This window comes from Leucoraja erinacea, chromosome 1, assembly GCF_028641065.1.
Source record: "Leucoraja erinacea ecotype New England chromosome 1, Leri_hhj_1, whole genome shotgun sequence".
In the NCBI taxonomy this organism is placed as follows: Eukaryota; Metazoa; Chordata; class Chondrichthyes; order Rajiformes; family Rajidae; genus Leucoraja; species Leucoraja erinaceus.
In genome coordinates this window covers 83919478-83936471 of record NC_073377.1, presented here as the reverse complement: position 1 = coordinate 83936471, position 16994 = coordinate 83919478, and the positions used below count along the sequence as shown (strand labels likewise).

The following is a 16994-nucleotide window of genomic DNA, read 5'->3' as shown; positions in this document are numbered from 1 at the left end:
TTTTGGCACAATCTCTTTGGGCATATTTATAAGATGCGTCCGAATTAGTGAAAGTTTTCTCTTTTCCCTTGAAAGTAATGCGCATCCTGGCCGGATAAAAAACGCCACATCTGACATCTTTAACTCCATGGAGAATCTGTCTTGTCTGTGAGAACTTTCTTCTCTTTTGCACGATCTCATAGGGATAATCCCGGAGGAGTTTGATAGAGTCGTTTCCAAAGGTCATCTTCACTCCGTATTTGATTTTTTTCATCAGCTCTTCAAGTGCTGAAATGTCCTGAAATTTGACTATGATCTGTTGTGGGTGGGCTGGATCTGCTTGTGATCTTGGCTTAAATCTAGGTATTCGATGTGCCACTTCAATTTCCGGTTCCACAGGTAAATTGAGTAAATGTTTGATTAAGTTGGCAGTGAACTCACGGGCGTTGTTCCCCTCTGCCCCTTCTGTTACTCCCAGTATTCGTACATTTTGGCGTCGTGAACGAGCTTCAAGATCAAGACATTTATTGACTCTTGAGGCTGTCTAGTTCTGCATATCTTCAGCCATTTGATCAACAATTGTTTCCATGTTTTTCATTTCAGTTACATGTGAAGAAACAATTACATGCACAGCCTCAAACTTCTTCTTAGTTTCTTCTTCCCCTTTATTAATTCTCCCCATTAGCTCTTCATGCACATCCTCAATTCGTTTTTGTATAATGCCAATGCAGTCAATAACTTTTTGATTACCAGCGTTAATGTTCGACATATTTTCCATCAATTTAACATTAATATTTTCAATCATTTTTGAGTTTCCAGCCTCAATATCCTTTCTCAGTTCTCTTACCGAGTTCTTTATCTCCCCCATTTCATTTTTCTCCTTAGTAGCCATCTCAGTCTTGGCCCTTGCATCCATTCCAGAATCCACTTCAGAGGTCTGTTCTTCAGTTTCTTTGTTTTCAGCAGTTTTGAGATTGTTCTCTGAGAGCTGAAGACGTTTTTTTCATTTAAAATCCTTTATCCTCCATTTTAAATCGCAGCGCTTACTGATGACGTCATCAGCGCAACATCCCGGGGCTCCGGTGAGTTTTTGAATTGGTCCCGACCTCCAGACCCGATTTTAACGCGAAAAATAGCGATTTTACAGCAGCGGAGCTAAAAGTTGCAATTACTAGTCCAGCATGGCGCCACTGGAAGCCACTTAAGAGATTTAAGACTGAAAATGGATAGTTTCTTTTTTTTTGTGTGTTGGAAAATAAAATATAGAGGCACAGCTGGTGGACTTGCTGCCTCACACACCAGGGATCTGTGTTCGATCCTGTCCTCGGGCAGTCTGTGTTGAATTGCACATTCTCTATGCAAGCGTGTGGGTTTCCTCCCAAATCCCAAAATCATTGGCTTTGTAGGTTAATTGTCTCTGTAAAATTGCCCCTAATGTGTAGGGAGTGGGTGAGGAAAGTGGGATAACAGAACTTGTGTGAATGGGGAGACAAAAATGCCAGAGAAACTCAACGGTGAGGCAGCATCTATGGAGCGAAGGAAATACGTTTTGGGTCCAGACCCTTCTTCAAACTGATGTGAGGGTGCAGGGGGTGGGAAGAAGAAAGGAAGAGGCGGAGACAGTGGGCTGAGGGAGAGCTGGGAAGCGGAGGAGAAAGCAGGGACTACCTGAAATTGGAGGTCAATTTTCATACCGCTGGGGTGTAAACTGCCCAAGCAAAATATGAGGTGCTGCTCCTCCAATTTACGGTGGGCCTCACTTTGGCCATGGAGGAGGCCCAGGACAGAAAAGTCGGATTCGGAATGGGAGGTGGAGTTGAAGTGCTGAGCCACTGGGAGATCAGGTTGGTTATTGCGAGCCGAGCGGAGGTATTGGGCAAAGCGATCACCAAGACAATGCTTGGTCTCACCGATGTAGAGCAGCTGACACCTAGAGCAGCGGATGCAATAGATGAGTTTGGAGGAACCGCAAGAAATGCTACACTTGTCCCTTTACCTCCCCCCTTGACTCCAATCAGAGGAAAGACATTCTTGCCATAGAGGGAGTTCAGAGAAGGTTCACCAGACTGATACCTGGGATGGCAGGACTTTCATATGAAGAAAGACTGGATAGACTCGGCTTGTACTCGCTAGAATTTAGAAGATTGAGGGGATCTTATAGAAACTTACAAAATTTTTAAGGGGTTGGACAGGCTAGATGCAGGAAGATTGTTCCCGATGTTGGGGAAGTCCAGAACAAGGGGTCACAGTTTAAGGATAAGGGGGAATTCTTTTAGGACCGAGATGAGAAAAACATTTTTCACACAGAGAGTGGTGAATCTGTGGAATTCTCTGCCACAGAAGGTAGTTGAGGCCAGTTCATTGGCTATATTTAAGAGGGAGTTAGATGTGGCCCTTGTGGCTAAAGGAATCAGGGGGTATGGAGAGAAGGCAGGTACAGGATAGGGAGTTGGATGATCAGCCATGATCATATTGAATGGCGCTGCAGGCTCGAAGGGCCGAATGGCCTACTCCTGCACCTATTTTCTATGTTCTATGTTATTGCGTACTAAGTGTAGTTGCTGTGCAAAGCGATTGCCAAGCCTGCACTTGGTCTCACTGAGGTTGATCATACGCTGAATAATCCAGTTTTGTTTGGAAGTGGAAAGAAATAATAGAAATTGCATTCATTGCAACGTGTAAAAGGAGATGAGATACTGTATTGTAATTTTGCTGCATGTCATTGTGGTATATATCATGTCTTGATTGTTGAATATGTTTTGTTTGTGACTTTATTTGATGCAAAAATAATATGTGAATGCTTCATTGACCATAATTCTGACTGGTTACTACGCACTTCGTCCCAGCACATTATCGCACGTGTCATGCAAGCCGTCTTAAATGATCACCTAAACTGTCATTTGGCAACTTAAAAAGCTGCCTAGGTTGCCTGTCTGGCAACAGGGATAAAAAGTTAAGCGAGAGCCCTGTTTCTATGTTCTTATGTTCCATAACCTACCTCATGTAATTTAAAATCTAAAAGGATAACTCTAGGTGAACATACTCATTTGGAGCTGCAGGCCAGGGCGACCAACAGCAATTAGATATCTCAAATGAACACCACATGATGAAGTACATCATGGACAGAATCATTCCTACAATTTCAATAACCTACCACAACGAAATAGGAAACGATTGGAAAAATGCCATATGCGATCATAACAAACAACACAATGAAATTACATATCTCACCACACCCTTGTTCAATGCTTGAGGAATGACTCAGAAGGAGAAAATAAATCATGTATCTTAAATTGCCAAAGTATAACACCAATTTAAAAATAGCATTAAACCAGACTTGGATCTTTTGAAATATACTTATTTACCCAATTCATTGATTAACACAAAACATATTTTAAAAGGAATATGTACATCTCAGTTGTGTTAATCTCTGATTCAGATTCAAATGAGTTTATTGTCATGTGCAGAAGGGTAAATCAAATATCTTGTTTACATGAAGCTCATGGAGTAAACAGAATACACCAATGATAGATGCAACAATAAATGCAAACAATGAAAATCAGCAGCATGGTGCAAAGGTTGTTGTGCAATCTGAAGTTGTGCAAAAAAAACCTGAAGTACAATAAACCAAAGGAGGTGAAGTTAAGAGTGAGAGTATGTTGCAGCACTTCCAGGAAGGAGATGTGACAGAGGGGATCATAAGATCCCAAGTGACAATAGTAGATTTAGGCCCATCATCCGGCCTATCAAGTCTACTCCACCATTCAATCATGGCTGATCTATATCTCTCTCCTAATCCCATTCTCATGACTTCTCCCCATAACCTCTGACATTAGTACTAATCAGGTTCACCAGGTTAATTCCCGGGATGGCGGGACTGACATATGATGAAATAATGGATCGACTGGTCTTATCGTCACTGGAATTTAGAAGGATGACAGGATATCTTATAGAAACATATACATTCTTAAGGGATTGGACAGGCTAGATGCAGGAAAAAATTTCCCGATGTTGGGGGAGTCCAGAACCACACTCAGTTTAAGAATAAGGGGTAAGCCATTTAGGATTGAGACGAGGAAAAACCTTTTCACCCAAAGAGTTGTGTATCTGTGGAATTCTCTGCCACAGAAGGCAGTGGCGGCTAATTCACTGGATGTTTTCAGGAGAGAGTTAGATTTAGCTCTTAGGGCGAACGGAATCAAGGGATATGGGGAGAAAGCAGAAACGGGGTACTGATTTTGGATGATCAGCTATGATCATATTGAATGGCGGTGCTGGCTCGAAGGGCCGAATGGCCTACTCCTGCAACTATTTTCTCTATTTCTATGTAATCAAGAATCTATCTATGTCTGCCTTAAATATATCCACTGACTTTGCCTCCACAGCCTTCTGTGGCAAAGAATTCCACAGATTCACCACCATCTGACTAAATAAATGTCTCTTCATCTTCCCAATAGAAAGTCCTTTAATTCTGAGGCTATGACCTCTAGTCCTCGACTCTCCCACCATGTCATGGGGAAGAAGATGTTCTTAAAACTATATCAAGAAATTATAAATTGTTGAACATCTAAAACATCTATGCAGAATGTTTTATTCATACTGGGGGCAGTTCCAGACTTCTTTATCAATTGAACACACTTCTTAACGTGTATAAAGTGTAAAGGTTAGAGGCTGTGAGGTCCGTTTTCTAATCAATGCCTCGTGATGCTCAAACGTGGCTGTCCTGGCAAGCACACGCTCCTCGGACCTGGAATATCTGACTGTGATGTGCCATCCCTACTACTTGCTGAGGGAATTCACCTCAGCTATCCGGATAACAATCTACATCCCGCCCCATATGGATGTCATGCTTGCTCTGAATGAACTGTACTCTGTTATCAATAGCACTTGAGACAAAACACCCAGGTCATTGTAGTTGGAGACTTCAATCAAGCCAACAGCAGGGGTGTACTACCAAAGTACTCTCAGCATGTTTCTTATCCCACCAGGGGCCAGAACACCCTCGGTCCATAAAAAAAAGCCTACCGCTCCATTCTTTAGCCACATTTCAGGAAATCTGATCATCTAGCTGTGATTGTACTTCCTGACTACAAATAAAATCTGAAGCAGGATGGTCTGGTACAGAAAGCTGTTCTATGGTGCTCTGTGGACAAAGATGACATCCTATGTGACTGCTTTTAGTCAGTGAATTGCTCCATATTCGGGGATACTGTGGCCAACTTAAAAGAGCACGCCATTGCCGTGACTGACTTCATCAGCAAGTGTGTAAAGGAGTGCGTGTCAAAAGAAGACAATCTGAGTGTTCCCCAACAGGAAACTATTGATGAACCGTGAAGTACATTCCCAGCTGAAGGCCAGGTCTGCTGCCTACAAGTCAAAGAGGTACAAGAAAGCTCACTATGATCTTCACAAAGCCATCAAAAATGCCAAGAGACAATATCGGGACAATCTTGAGATCCAGTATAATCATTCGAAGACCAGTAAACCCTGGCAAGGTCTGTACACTATAACTGGCTGCAAAACGGCAAGACAGCATCACTGGTGATAATGCGGCTCTATCTGATAAAGTTAGCGTCATAGAGACATACAGAATGGAAACAGGCCCTTCAGTCCAACTTGTCCACACTGATCAAAATATCCCATTTACCACCTGCCTGTGTTTGGCACATATTCCTGCAAATCAGTCTTATCCATGTACCTGTCCTATCCATGTACTTGTTTCTTAAATGTTGCAATAGTCCCTGCATCAACTACCTCCTCTGGCAGTTCCTTCCATATACTCACCACCCCTTGTGTGAAAAAGTTACCCCTTAGATTCCTATTAAATCTTCCCCCCTTCACCTTAAACCTATGTCCTCTGCTTCTCGATTTCCCTACTTTGAACAACAGACCATGTGTGCCTACTCGATCTATTCCTCTCTTTTTTTTTTTACACCTCTTTTATATCACCTCTCATCCTCCTGCACTTCAAGGAATAGAGTCCCAGCCTCCTGATCTTTTGGCTCAGATCCTCGAGTCCTGGCAACATCCTCGTAAATCTTCTCAGCACTCTTTCCAACTTGAGAACATCTTTCCTGTAACATGGTGCCCAGAACTGAATACAATACTCTAAACCCAGCTTCACCAACATTTTATATAGGTGCAACATGATCTACCAACTTCTATACTCTGTCTGATCATGGCCAATGTGCCAAAAGCCTTTTTTTTGATCACCCTATCTATCTGTGATGCCACCTTCAAGGAACTATGTACCTGCACTCCTGGGTCCCTCTGCACTACAACACTCCCCAGTGCTCTACCATTCACTGTGTGGGTCCTGACCATGTTACTTAATTCATTCTATGCTTGCTTTGAGCAGAAGGCCAATGGGGCGATGACATCCACCCCATCAGACTCAAGTGTGCCTCTTCCCAGGGTCACTGAAGCAGAGGTTAGATCGGCCTTCCTGAAGAAGAACCTACAGAGAGCAACTTGTCCGGACGGAGTCCCTGGCCGTGTCCTCAGGAACTGAGCAGACCAACTAGCGGGAGAGTTCACGGACATCTTTAGCCTCTCCTTGCTCCGTTTTGAGGTACCCAATGTTTCAAGAAGACCACTATCATACCAGTGCTGAAGAAAAGCAAGATCTCCTGCCTAATTACTACCGTCCAGTGGCCTTGGCCTCCACCATCATTAAGTGCCTTGCTAGGCTGGTTATGGTTATGGCATTAAATCTAGTCTACCAAGCAACCTTGACCCGCTGCAGTTCGACTACAGTGCACGCCTGATGCCATCTCTCTGGCCCTGCACTCATCTCTGGAATACCTGGATAAAAGAGACATCTACATCAGACTCTAGTCATAGATTACAGCTCTGCTTTCAATACCATTATTCCATCCAAGCTCATCTCTAAACTTGTGAAACTTGGACTCAGCACTGACCTTTGCAACTGGATCCATGACTTCCTGACCAACAGACCACAATCAGTGTGGATAGTTGACAAATCATCTTCTATGATAATCCTCAACACTGGTGGCCCGCAAGAATCCGATCTCAGCCCCCTTTTTCACTCCTTAAACACCGATGACTGTGCAGCCAAATGCAAATCCAAATCAATTTACAAATTTGCAAACAACGAATACCACTGTAGTGGGCTGGATATCAAACAACGACGAGACTGAGTACAGGAAGGGGATTAAGAACATTGTAACTTGGTATCAAGACAACAACCTTTCCCTCTATGTCAGCAAGACAAAGGAAATTGTGAACAACTTCAGGAAACGAAGCGACACACATACACAGACGGCGCTGAAGTAGAGTTCCTAGGATTAAATATCATCAGCAATTTGTCCTGGATCAGCCATATCGAAGCAATGGCCAAGAAAGCACACCAAATGCCTAATATTGGAGATTTTAATTTATTGAACTTTTTGTTTACTATGGTATCTATGAGTACTATGTTTACGAACCTGCTATATTGCTGCAAGTACAAATTTAATAGTTTTGTTTTTGGTACCTATGACAATGAAACACTCTTGACAATGTTGATTATGAATGAAACGTGATTATTAAGACACCAGATTCTAAAACTGTAGGTTCATGCAACAAAATCATTTATAAATGGCTGTATCTTTTTCAGCAATGTGTAATCAGCAAAAGATCTAGTGGCTCAGGGACTCTCAGAAGAAGCCAAAATGTGTTCACCACAATCTGTCATCACAAAACCTGGCAGAGCCCTCACTCTCCCATTAACCCATTCCCGCAAATCAACATTGTGGAGATCAGAAGAATATGCCAGGAACAGTGCCAACCATAGCTAAAAATAAGATGCCAAGCTAGCAATGTTTTGACATATGGGAGAGTGGGGCCAAGAGCTACAGGAGTGACTCAGTGAATCGAGAAGGTACGGGTGCGTACTGAAGAGAGCAGAATGGTGTGTACAGAGGGAGGACTGTTGTGAGGAGCGATGGAGTGGAGATATTTTAAATCTTGGTTGGGCCCAAACTGAAGTCTGAAAAAGTCTTAAGCTGGACTGTAGGGTTCCGACCCAAAATGTTGCCTGTCCATTCCTTCCAAAGATGCTGCTTGACCCACTGAGTTACTCTCTCACATTGTGTTTCAATCAAGTTTCTAGCCTCTGTAGTTCCTTGCATCTCCATTTTATTGCTCCACTGCAAATTCCCTCCAAAGTTACACCTCCTATGGTAGCAAGGCCTCCTCACCCAATCCACCCAAGCCACCATATTGCATGCTGGCTTCTGCCACTCCTCTCCCCCATCTCTTTATACTGGCTACTTCCATTATACTCTTTCAGTCCAAATGCAGGGTCTCGACCTGAAATATACTTTCCCTCCACAGATGCGGCCTGACCCCTGAGTTCTCCAATATCTCTCCTTTATTAGCTCAAGTAGTTATAACATTGGTATATACCTAAAACAATCCCATTATGTCCTAACTACAAATCCCAGAAGTACAATCCCAAATTACTCTTCTCCTAATCATCAGCAAACTAATGAAATATGATGCTATCAAACGGCACGGACTCTCCAATAACCTGCTGTCTAATGCCCAGTTGGTTTTTGCAGGGCCACTTAGCTCAGAACATTGGATCATAGAGCCAAAATGCAGAGGAGACTGCCTTTGATATTGGCAGCATTTGGAAGACTGAGACACCAAGGACTCCTGATACTACCGAGGTCATTCAGCATATAGAGGAAAGCATTATAATGATTGGAGTAGTCCTTCAGGATGATGTTTGCTTAAGGTAAGTCATTCCAGCCCTTGGAATGGCCTGAATGAGTTTTTCAGTACAGTGTTCCTGTCCCTCCATTGCAGCTGCTTCATCAATCACCTTCCTTCCATCTTGCATTCAGAAATGTTTATATTCGCCAATGTTTGCATAATATTCAAGTTAATTAGCAACTCTTCAGAAAATTATTTAATTTTTGTCCGTATTCAGCAAGGCCTGGACAGCATTCAGGCAAGTAACGTGTGTGCAAAACAAGTGTCAGGCAGTGATCATCTCCAACAAGGGAAATTTAATCCATCAGCCCTCGACTGTTGATGGCATTTACTGTGCCAAATACCCCATTATTATCGAATTATTCGGAAGATCACCAATGAACAAACATTCAACTGGACTAACCACATAAATAATTTGGCTGCAAGAGTGGGTCAACGGCTGGGGGGGGGTCCTACAGCGAGTTATTCATTTCCTGAGACCTGAAAGACCTTCGAAGGTCCAAGTGAAGAGTATGATGGAATGCTCTCCATTTGCCTTAATTAGCATAGCTCCAAAACTGTCAAGAAGCTTGACACCATCCATGACAATGTAACCCGTCAGATTGCCCCCATTCATCACTGCAACATTCATTCCCTCCACAAAATCATCATGTCTGCAGTACGTGACATGGAGTCACCCATTCCGCCAACTGCACCACCATAAGGAGTGGCAATAGACTCACGCCCATACCAACACCTGCAGATTCACTTATAGATGCGCACCATTCTAACTTGGGAATATATTGCAGTTCCTTCATGATCACTGCAGTTAATCATTCATATCAGTGCACTGTGAGAGTACGTGCATCAGAAGAACTATAGCAGATCAAGAAGCCAGCTAATTTTCATCTTCTCAAAGCTTTTTCCCCCCACTAAATGTTCTACCCTTTTTCCTTTATCTGTGCACTGTGAACGACTTGATTGTATTCACGTATAGTATATTTTGCTTGGGCATTTTACACCTGACTCTCTGTCTGAAGAAGGGTCTCGACCCGAAACGTCACCTATTTCTTCTATGCAGAAATGCTTCCTGTCCCACTCTGACATTTGTGACTATCTTTAGTCTTTTCCCTGACTAGTTTACACGCAAACAAAAGCTTGTCACTGCACCTTGGTACACGTGACAATAATAAACTAGAGATTGGTAATTGGTGCAAGTGTTTCCACTGAAGCTGTTGTCCAAAAAAATTGATTGTAAAAATGCTTAGAATCTGGTGATCAGAAACAAAACACAAAGCACTGGAGAGACAGATCAGGCAATGCCTGTGGTCAGTAAAAGAGAGCTAATGGGCCGGATCTTCCTCGATTCAACCCGCTGTTCGTGCTTGACCCAACACGGTTCCTGTGGGGAGTTACACGTAATGTTTGCAGGAAGTTCTGAGCTGGAGGCCAGGCTGCCATAGTTATCCTGCAAGCAGACCCAGGTGGCCAACCATGAGGGAATTGTGAAGGCTTTTACCAGCTCGCTCCTGTGGGCAGAGGCATTCAAAAACTGTCCGAAAGGATTTAAACAAAGAGGAAAAGAGTAATTTTGCCTATAACACTTTTAAATTATAGAAATTAATTACGATGTAACTCAATTTATTCATAAAATCAAAAAATCACTACTGAAGGGGCTGTGCAATATTCATCACCCATTCCTAACACAAGAAAGCTAGCTGCTGAATACACCCAACCCCTCCCCTCTGCCTGTTTGAACTCTGCCCTCCCACCCCTTGGGTTCAGAGATGGATCCCAGCAGATGCCGGCTTACAAAAAGTGCTGGAGTAACACAGCCGGTCAGGCAGCATTTCTTGTGAACATGGATAGGTGACCCTTCTCATAGGGTCCGACTTGAAACATCACCTATCCATGTTCTTGAGAGATGCTGTCTGACCAGCTGAGTTATTCCAGCATGTTGTAACCTCCTGCATTTCAGGACTACTGCTTTGCAATGCACAGGAGCAGCTGAAAGCAATAGGATGGCCCGCGTACAGCAGTTAGCCAACGTTTCTCCAGGACATACTGGCTGAAGATCAGGACAATGCCGCCTCACTGTTTAGACTCATGTCCTTCATCAGAGCAGGCATGATAAAGGGATGTTGATCTGAAACATTACGTTTTACACACCAGTGATGTTCTGCAGGTCTTTGGGGAGCAATGATCCACAGCTGGGGCTGCACGGTGGCCAGATGGTTGGTTATGTTGCTTCATTCCCCGCAGACCCAGGTTCAACCCTGAACTTGGGTTTCTCTCTGTAGCTTGGTAGGTTTCTGCTGGGTGTTCCCATTTTCTCCCATACACCAAAACCATGCCAGTGGCTACTAGTCCTTATATATGTGTAGGAAGGAACTGCAGATACTGGTTTAAACCGAGGAGAGACACAAAATACTGGAATAACTCAGCGTGACGGGCAGCATCTCTGGAGAGAAGGAATGGGTGACGTTGCGGAACCCTTTTGAAGAAGGGATCTCGACCCGAAACGTCACCCATTCATTCTCTCCAGAGGTGGTGCCTGTCCCACTTAGTTACTTCAGCATTTTGTGTCTCGGCATTGGGAATAACCTTTTAGGGTAAGTAAGTGGCAAAACAAAAAATAAAGGCAATAGAAAGGCAGCACATAAGCAGGAGGACTTGGAATTAAGGGAAAGGGGAAACGCTGATGGGATTGCTCTGCTGGGAGCTGGAATGGATGCAATGGGCTGAACGGCCTGCGGAGTATTTCCAACATGCAACTTTTAAAAGCCATTTTATTGTGCTTCCCGACAATCCAGTACCAAAGGAAACTGCTAGACTTTCGGAGATTGTGAAGGGCAGGCGTTGGCAAAATAACCCATTGGTTATTTTGGTTGGAATTAAAAAAGTACCCAGTTTTGATTTCACGTTCAAGCTGTGAACGTGTGGCCGGCGACGGGTCTCCATGCAATGCGACGTGACACAGCGCTGAGCCCAGCCGCCTGACTGGCTGGGGACCCGCTCCACTCCAGTCCCGGCCCGGCCCGGCTGAGCCACTAAGGCTGACGTGGAGATGCGGAGCCGGATCCCCAGCCTCCGGCCGCCCGGAGATGCTCTGGCACTGTTCCGCAAGGCACTGGCACTGCGCCCAGAGGTAGCTCCAGGCAGCGACGGCCTCGCACTGGTGCTTAGCTCCACACATATTACCAAGATAATTACAAATACTTCCAACGTGCCCCGGACTGCTCAACACCAGGGGACAGTTCCGTGCACTGCCCTAACATCCAGGATGATTCCGTGCACTGCTCTGTACTCCCCCCCTTGTCTAGACCATATAATATTTCCATAAACTACCGGCATTATCGGGCAGTTTCAAGCACAGCCCTGAAACCAGAGGGTGGTGGGTGTAGAATGAGTTGCCAGAGGAGGTAGTTGAGGTTGGTATTTAAAAACTAGTTGATTACATTATTGATATAATCATGTGAAGTAGGCAAGGTAGATACAAAATGCTGGAGTAACTCAGCGGGACAGGCAGTATCTCTGGAGAGAAGAAATGGGTGACGTTTCGGGTCGAGACCCTTCTTCAGAGACGTCTCAACCCGAAACGTCACCCTTCCCTCTCCAGAGACGCTGCCTGTACTGCTGAGTTACTCCAGTTTTGTGTCTACCTTCGATTTAAACCAACACCTGCAGTTCTTGCCTACGCATGAAGTAGACAAGGCTTCTTTATAGCTAAGAAATGAGATCTGACCTCAGAGACATGCAGAACCCTCAGCAGACTCTACAGAATTGTTTGGGAGGGAGGTTGTTTGCCTTGGCTGATTCGTCCGAAACTAGGGGTTACTCAAAATAAATAATAAATCATTTTAAACCAAGAGGATCAATTTGCTAATTGAGAGGCTGGTTAATCTTTGGAATTCTTTACCCTGGAGTCTGTGGCGTCGCAATCATTAATTTTATTCAACACAGAGGTTCATAGGTCAGGCCATTGAGTATTAGAGCCAGGAAGACATGTTGTTTAAGAAGGAACTGCAGATGTTGAAAAATCGAAGGTAGCTAAAAATGCTGGAGAAACTCAGCGGGTGAGGCAGCATCTCTGGAGCAAAGGAAATAGGCACGTTTTGGGTTGAAACCCTTCTTCAGACTGATGTGAGGGTGGGGGGGGTGGAAAGAAGAAAGTAAGAGGTGGAGCCAGTGGACTGAGGGAGAGCTGAGAAGGGAAGGAGAAAGTAGGGACTACCTGAAATTAGAGAAGTCAATGTTCATACTGCTGGGATGTAAACTGCCCAAGGAAAATATGAGGTTCTGCTCCTCCAATTTACGGTGGTCCTCACTCTAGCCATTGAGGAGGCCCAGGACAGAAAGGTCGGATTTGGAATGGGAGGGGGAGTTGAAGTGGTGAGCCACCGGGAGTTCAGGTTGGTTATTGCAAACCGAGTTGAGGTGTTTGGCTAAGCGATAGCCAAGTCTATGCTTGGTTTCACCGATGTAGAGCAGCTGACATCTAGAGCAGTGGATGCAATAGTTGAGGTTGGAGGAGGTGCTGGTGAACTTCTGCCGCACCTGGAAAGACTGCTTGGGTCCTTGAATGGAGTCAAGGAGGGAGGTACAGTGACAAATGTAGCATTTGTTGCGGTTACAAGGGAAAGTGCCCGGAGAGGGGGTGGTTCGGGTGGGAAGGGACGAATTGACCAGGGTTGAAATGTTGCTGCTTTATAGGACTTTGGTCATGTGATATTTGGACTGTTGTGTGCAGTTCTGGTTGCCCCCATTACAAGAAGAACATGGAGACTTTGGAGGGGATGCAGAAGAGGCTTATCAGAATACTTCCTGATTAGAAGGTATTAGCTGTAAGGGGAGGTTGGACAAACATTGGATGTTTTCTCCGGAGCATCAGAGGGGAGACATAATTAGAAGTTTATAAAATTGAGATGCATAGATAGGTGTAGACAGTCAGAACCCTTTTCCCAGGGTGGAAATGCTAAAGGGCATAGCTTTAAGGTGCAAGGGTCAAAGTTTAAAGGAAATGTGCGGGGAAGGTTTTTTTTTTAACACAGAGAGTGGTGGGTGCCTGAAACGTAATGCCAGGGTTGGTGGTGGAGGCAGATATAATAGTGACATTTAAGAGACTTTTTTGGGCAGGCACGGGGATATGCAAGGAATGAAATAATATGGATAATGTGGAGGCAAAGGAGAATAGTTTAACTTAGTACTATGTATGGTGTAAATATTGTGGGCCGAAAGGCTTGTTCCTGTGCTGTACTGTTCTATGATTCATTTTCATGGACTGTATTTGATGAATCAAGCTATATATAAAGATGTGAAGGAAAATAGTGTTGAGTTTGAAGATCAGTCATGAACTAATTGAAGATGTAGCAGGATAAAGGGTGAATGGCCTACTCATGCTCCTATTTCATATGTTCTAAATGTTGGGGTAATTCATTATCTAGCCTTCTGATGAATAGATCCACATGTACTGCCCTACACTGGAACTCTTATGTACTGCACCTGCCTTCTGGGGTCATTCCATGCACTGCCCAATACTGAGATAGTTCCATTAGCTCCCTGTTCTACACATACATGGCCAGTCACTGCGAAATGGTTGCACACAGAATCACGCGCAGTTGTACACACTAGTCACACACTGTGGAGTCACTCCGCACACTGGATCATGTCTGAGGATTGTCCTAAACACTGGCCCCAATGTGGGGGTGAACCCACACTCTGGTGCACCTCCACACACTGGCTCCCAACTCTGGAATTGTGCCAAACAATGGGGGTGATCCCAGACTGTGAGGTTATCCCACAGGAAGGGATGGTCACACACCGGCCCCGCATTCAGGCTGTAACCCTGATGCCTGCCTGCCTGCCTGCTCCCGCTGCAGACTGACAGCGGCAGGGAGAGAGCCCCTGCCCGCCAGCTACCGTGCCTTTAAACCCGGATCCCGTGCATTGAAACCAAAGCAACAAATACAATTTAAAAAAAAAACAGCAGTCTTTCGGCCGAGGAAATACTCGAGCTATCCTTGTCATTCCATTATTTCTCCAAGATCATTCCTACCAGATGGCTGAATGACACACACTTCCCTTCCGGACCCCAGCCTCGATTCATGTAATGCAGGCTCACCTCATTCACTAGCCCCTGCCATTCGCCTTCGCTCCTCTTGGAGGTCATCTTATTATCAATTTATAGCAATATATGTGAGGGGTTTTAATGAACGCAGTCGGTAGAAGCTACCGAAGAGAGTAAATATGCGTGACGACAAAGATCAGTCGGCTCTGGGCAGGCGCTTCCTGCCAGCAGCAGCGCCACCTCACTTCCAGGTCGGGCCGGGGTAATGGGAGTCGGATTGCAAGGTGGTGAGATAACCAATACCTGTAACATCACTGCTCTGCTACCCATTCTGTTTATTCACATTGCAGAACCCTGATGTGGAGGGAGAGGAGCAGTGATGGGAAATAAAGAGTTAATTCCAAAATTGCATCTTTTCTGCCTTCCATCCGTGAAAGTGTGGATTTTGGTGGTTGTATGTGAATCCAGTTTTTGGTGCCTGGTATGTTGCAAATGTTGATATTGGCAAAACGCTGGAAATTGTCATCAAAGAGGTCGTTCACTGGGTAATTAGAAAATCTAAATATACTTGGGCAGAGTCAACGTGGTTTTATGAAGTGAAAATTGTGTTTGTCCAGATCTAATAAGAGTTTATTTTCTTGAGTTCATAACTAATATGATTAAAAGTAATGAGGAACATAAGAGTGATCGTGTTAGGATGGAACTGCAGATGCTGATTTACACTGAAGATAGACACAAAATGCTGAAGTAACACAGCGGGTCAGACAGCAGCATCTCTGGAGAAAATGAATAGGTGACGTTTGACGTCTATACTCTTCTTCAGACTTAAGGGGAGAGGGAAACTACAGGTATGAAAAGGTACAAAGAACCAATGAATGAAAGATATTAAAAGAACAAATGCACCAATGATCAAGAAAGGTGGAGACCACAATGGTCCATTGTTGGCTGTGGAAAAAGTGTTAACGAGGGGATACGAACAGTGAAACTAAGCAGGACAACAGTGCAATTAGTAGGACAACTACGATGGGGAGGGATATGCATAGAGATATACAGAACAGAGACCCAAGGTCTCTATGTATATCCCTCCCCATCGTAGGAGACCGGCCATCTATACTCAGCTTGGCCCTTATGCTACTGCAGAGCCACCGCCGTGACTGATTCTTAACCTCCTCATTAGTTAAGGGGACAATAAAATGGCAGCATAGCTGGTGATGAATACATCCCAAAGTACGTTTTAGAAACATACTTCCCGTAGTATGTTTTGGGTGGCACGGTGGCGCTGCAGTAGAGTTGATGTCTTACAGTGCCAAAGACCCGGGTTGTTCTCAGCTATGGGTGCTGTCTGTATGGAGTTTGTATGTTCTCCGCATGACCTGCGTGGGTTTTCTCTGGGTGCTACGGTTTCTTTCCACACTCCAAAGATGTATAGGTTTGTAGGTTAATTGGCTTCGACAAAAAAATTGTAAATTTTCCCTAGTGTGTAGGATAGTGCTAGTGTACATGGTGTTCGCTGGTCAGCACGGATTTGGTGCGCCGAAGGGCCTGTTTCTGCGTTGTATCTCTAAAGTCTAAAGATGCCACATCAATTCTGTTTAACCCATTCACCCTGATTGAACTCAAAGAGGCAGTCTGAAGAAGTTACTCCAACATATTGAGTCTTTTTTTAAAGAGACAGATATTCATCGCATTGATGCCTGGGCTGAAGGAATGTACTTCTAAAACAGATTAGGGAATCATTGGAGATTGGATGAGTAAGAGGAAATGTTATGTGAGTGGCATTGACGGGAAGATGTCAAGAGAGGGTTTTCTTTAGAAAAATAATCTTAAAATAGGGAGCAGGATAAGGGGTAGGCCAATCACAGTGACCTCCATAATGTTTGGGACAAAGACTCATCATTTATTTATTTCCACAATTTGAGATTTGTAATAGGAAAAAAATCACATGCCGTTAAGGTGTACATTGTCAGATTTTAATAAAGGCCATTTTTATACATTTTGGTTTCACCATGTAGAAATTACAGCAGTGTTTATACATATTTTATTGCTGCTTATCAACAATCAAAATTGTGCCAATTAAAGTCTAAGAAGCCATTATGAGACTGAGAACCAAGAATAAAACAGAGACATCAGCCAAACCTTAGGCTTACCATAATCAAAATTCTGGTGAGCTTACTAATCGCAAAGGGACTGGCAGGCCAAGGAAGACCTCCACAGTTGAATACAGAAGAATTCTCTCTATAATAAAGAA

The 16994-nt window shown here is 44.1% G+C and overlaps 1 protein-coding gene across 1 annotated transcript in view; it reads right to left on the bottom strand.

The window, feature by feature from the left end:
• LOC129698838 (coiled-coil domain-containing protein 149-like) overlaps positions 1–16085 on the bottom strand; it is a 128029-nt gene extending 111944 nt beyond the window's left edge. Inside the window, exon 1 of the mRNA XM_055638158.1 lies at positions 14801–16085. Coding sequence (XP_055494133.1) covers positions 14801–14848 — 48 coding nt within the window. The 5' untranslated portion in view covers positions 14849–16085. The remainder of the gene's footprint in view (positions 1–14800) is intronic.
• Positions 16086–16994: the final 909 nt, after the last annotated feature.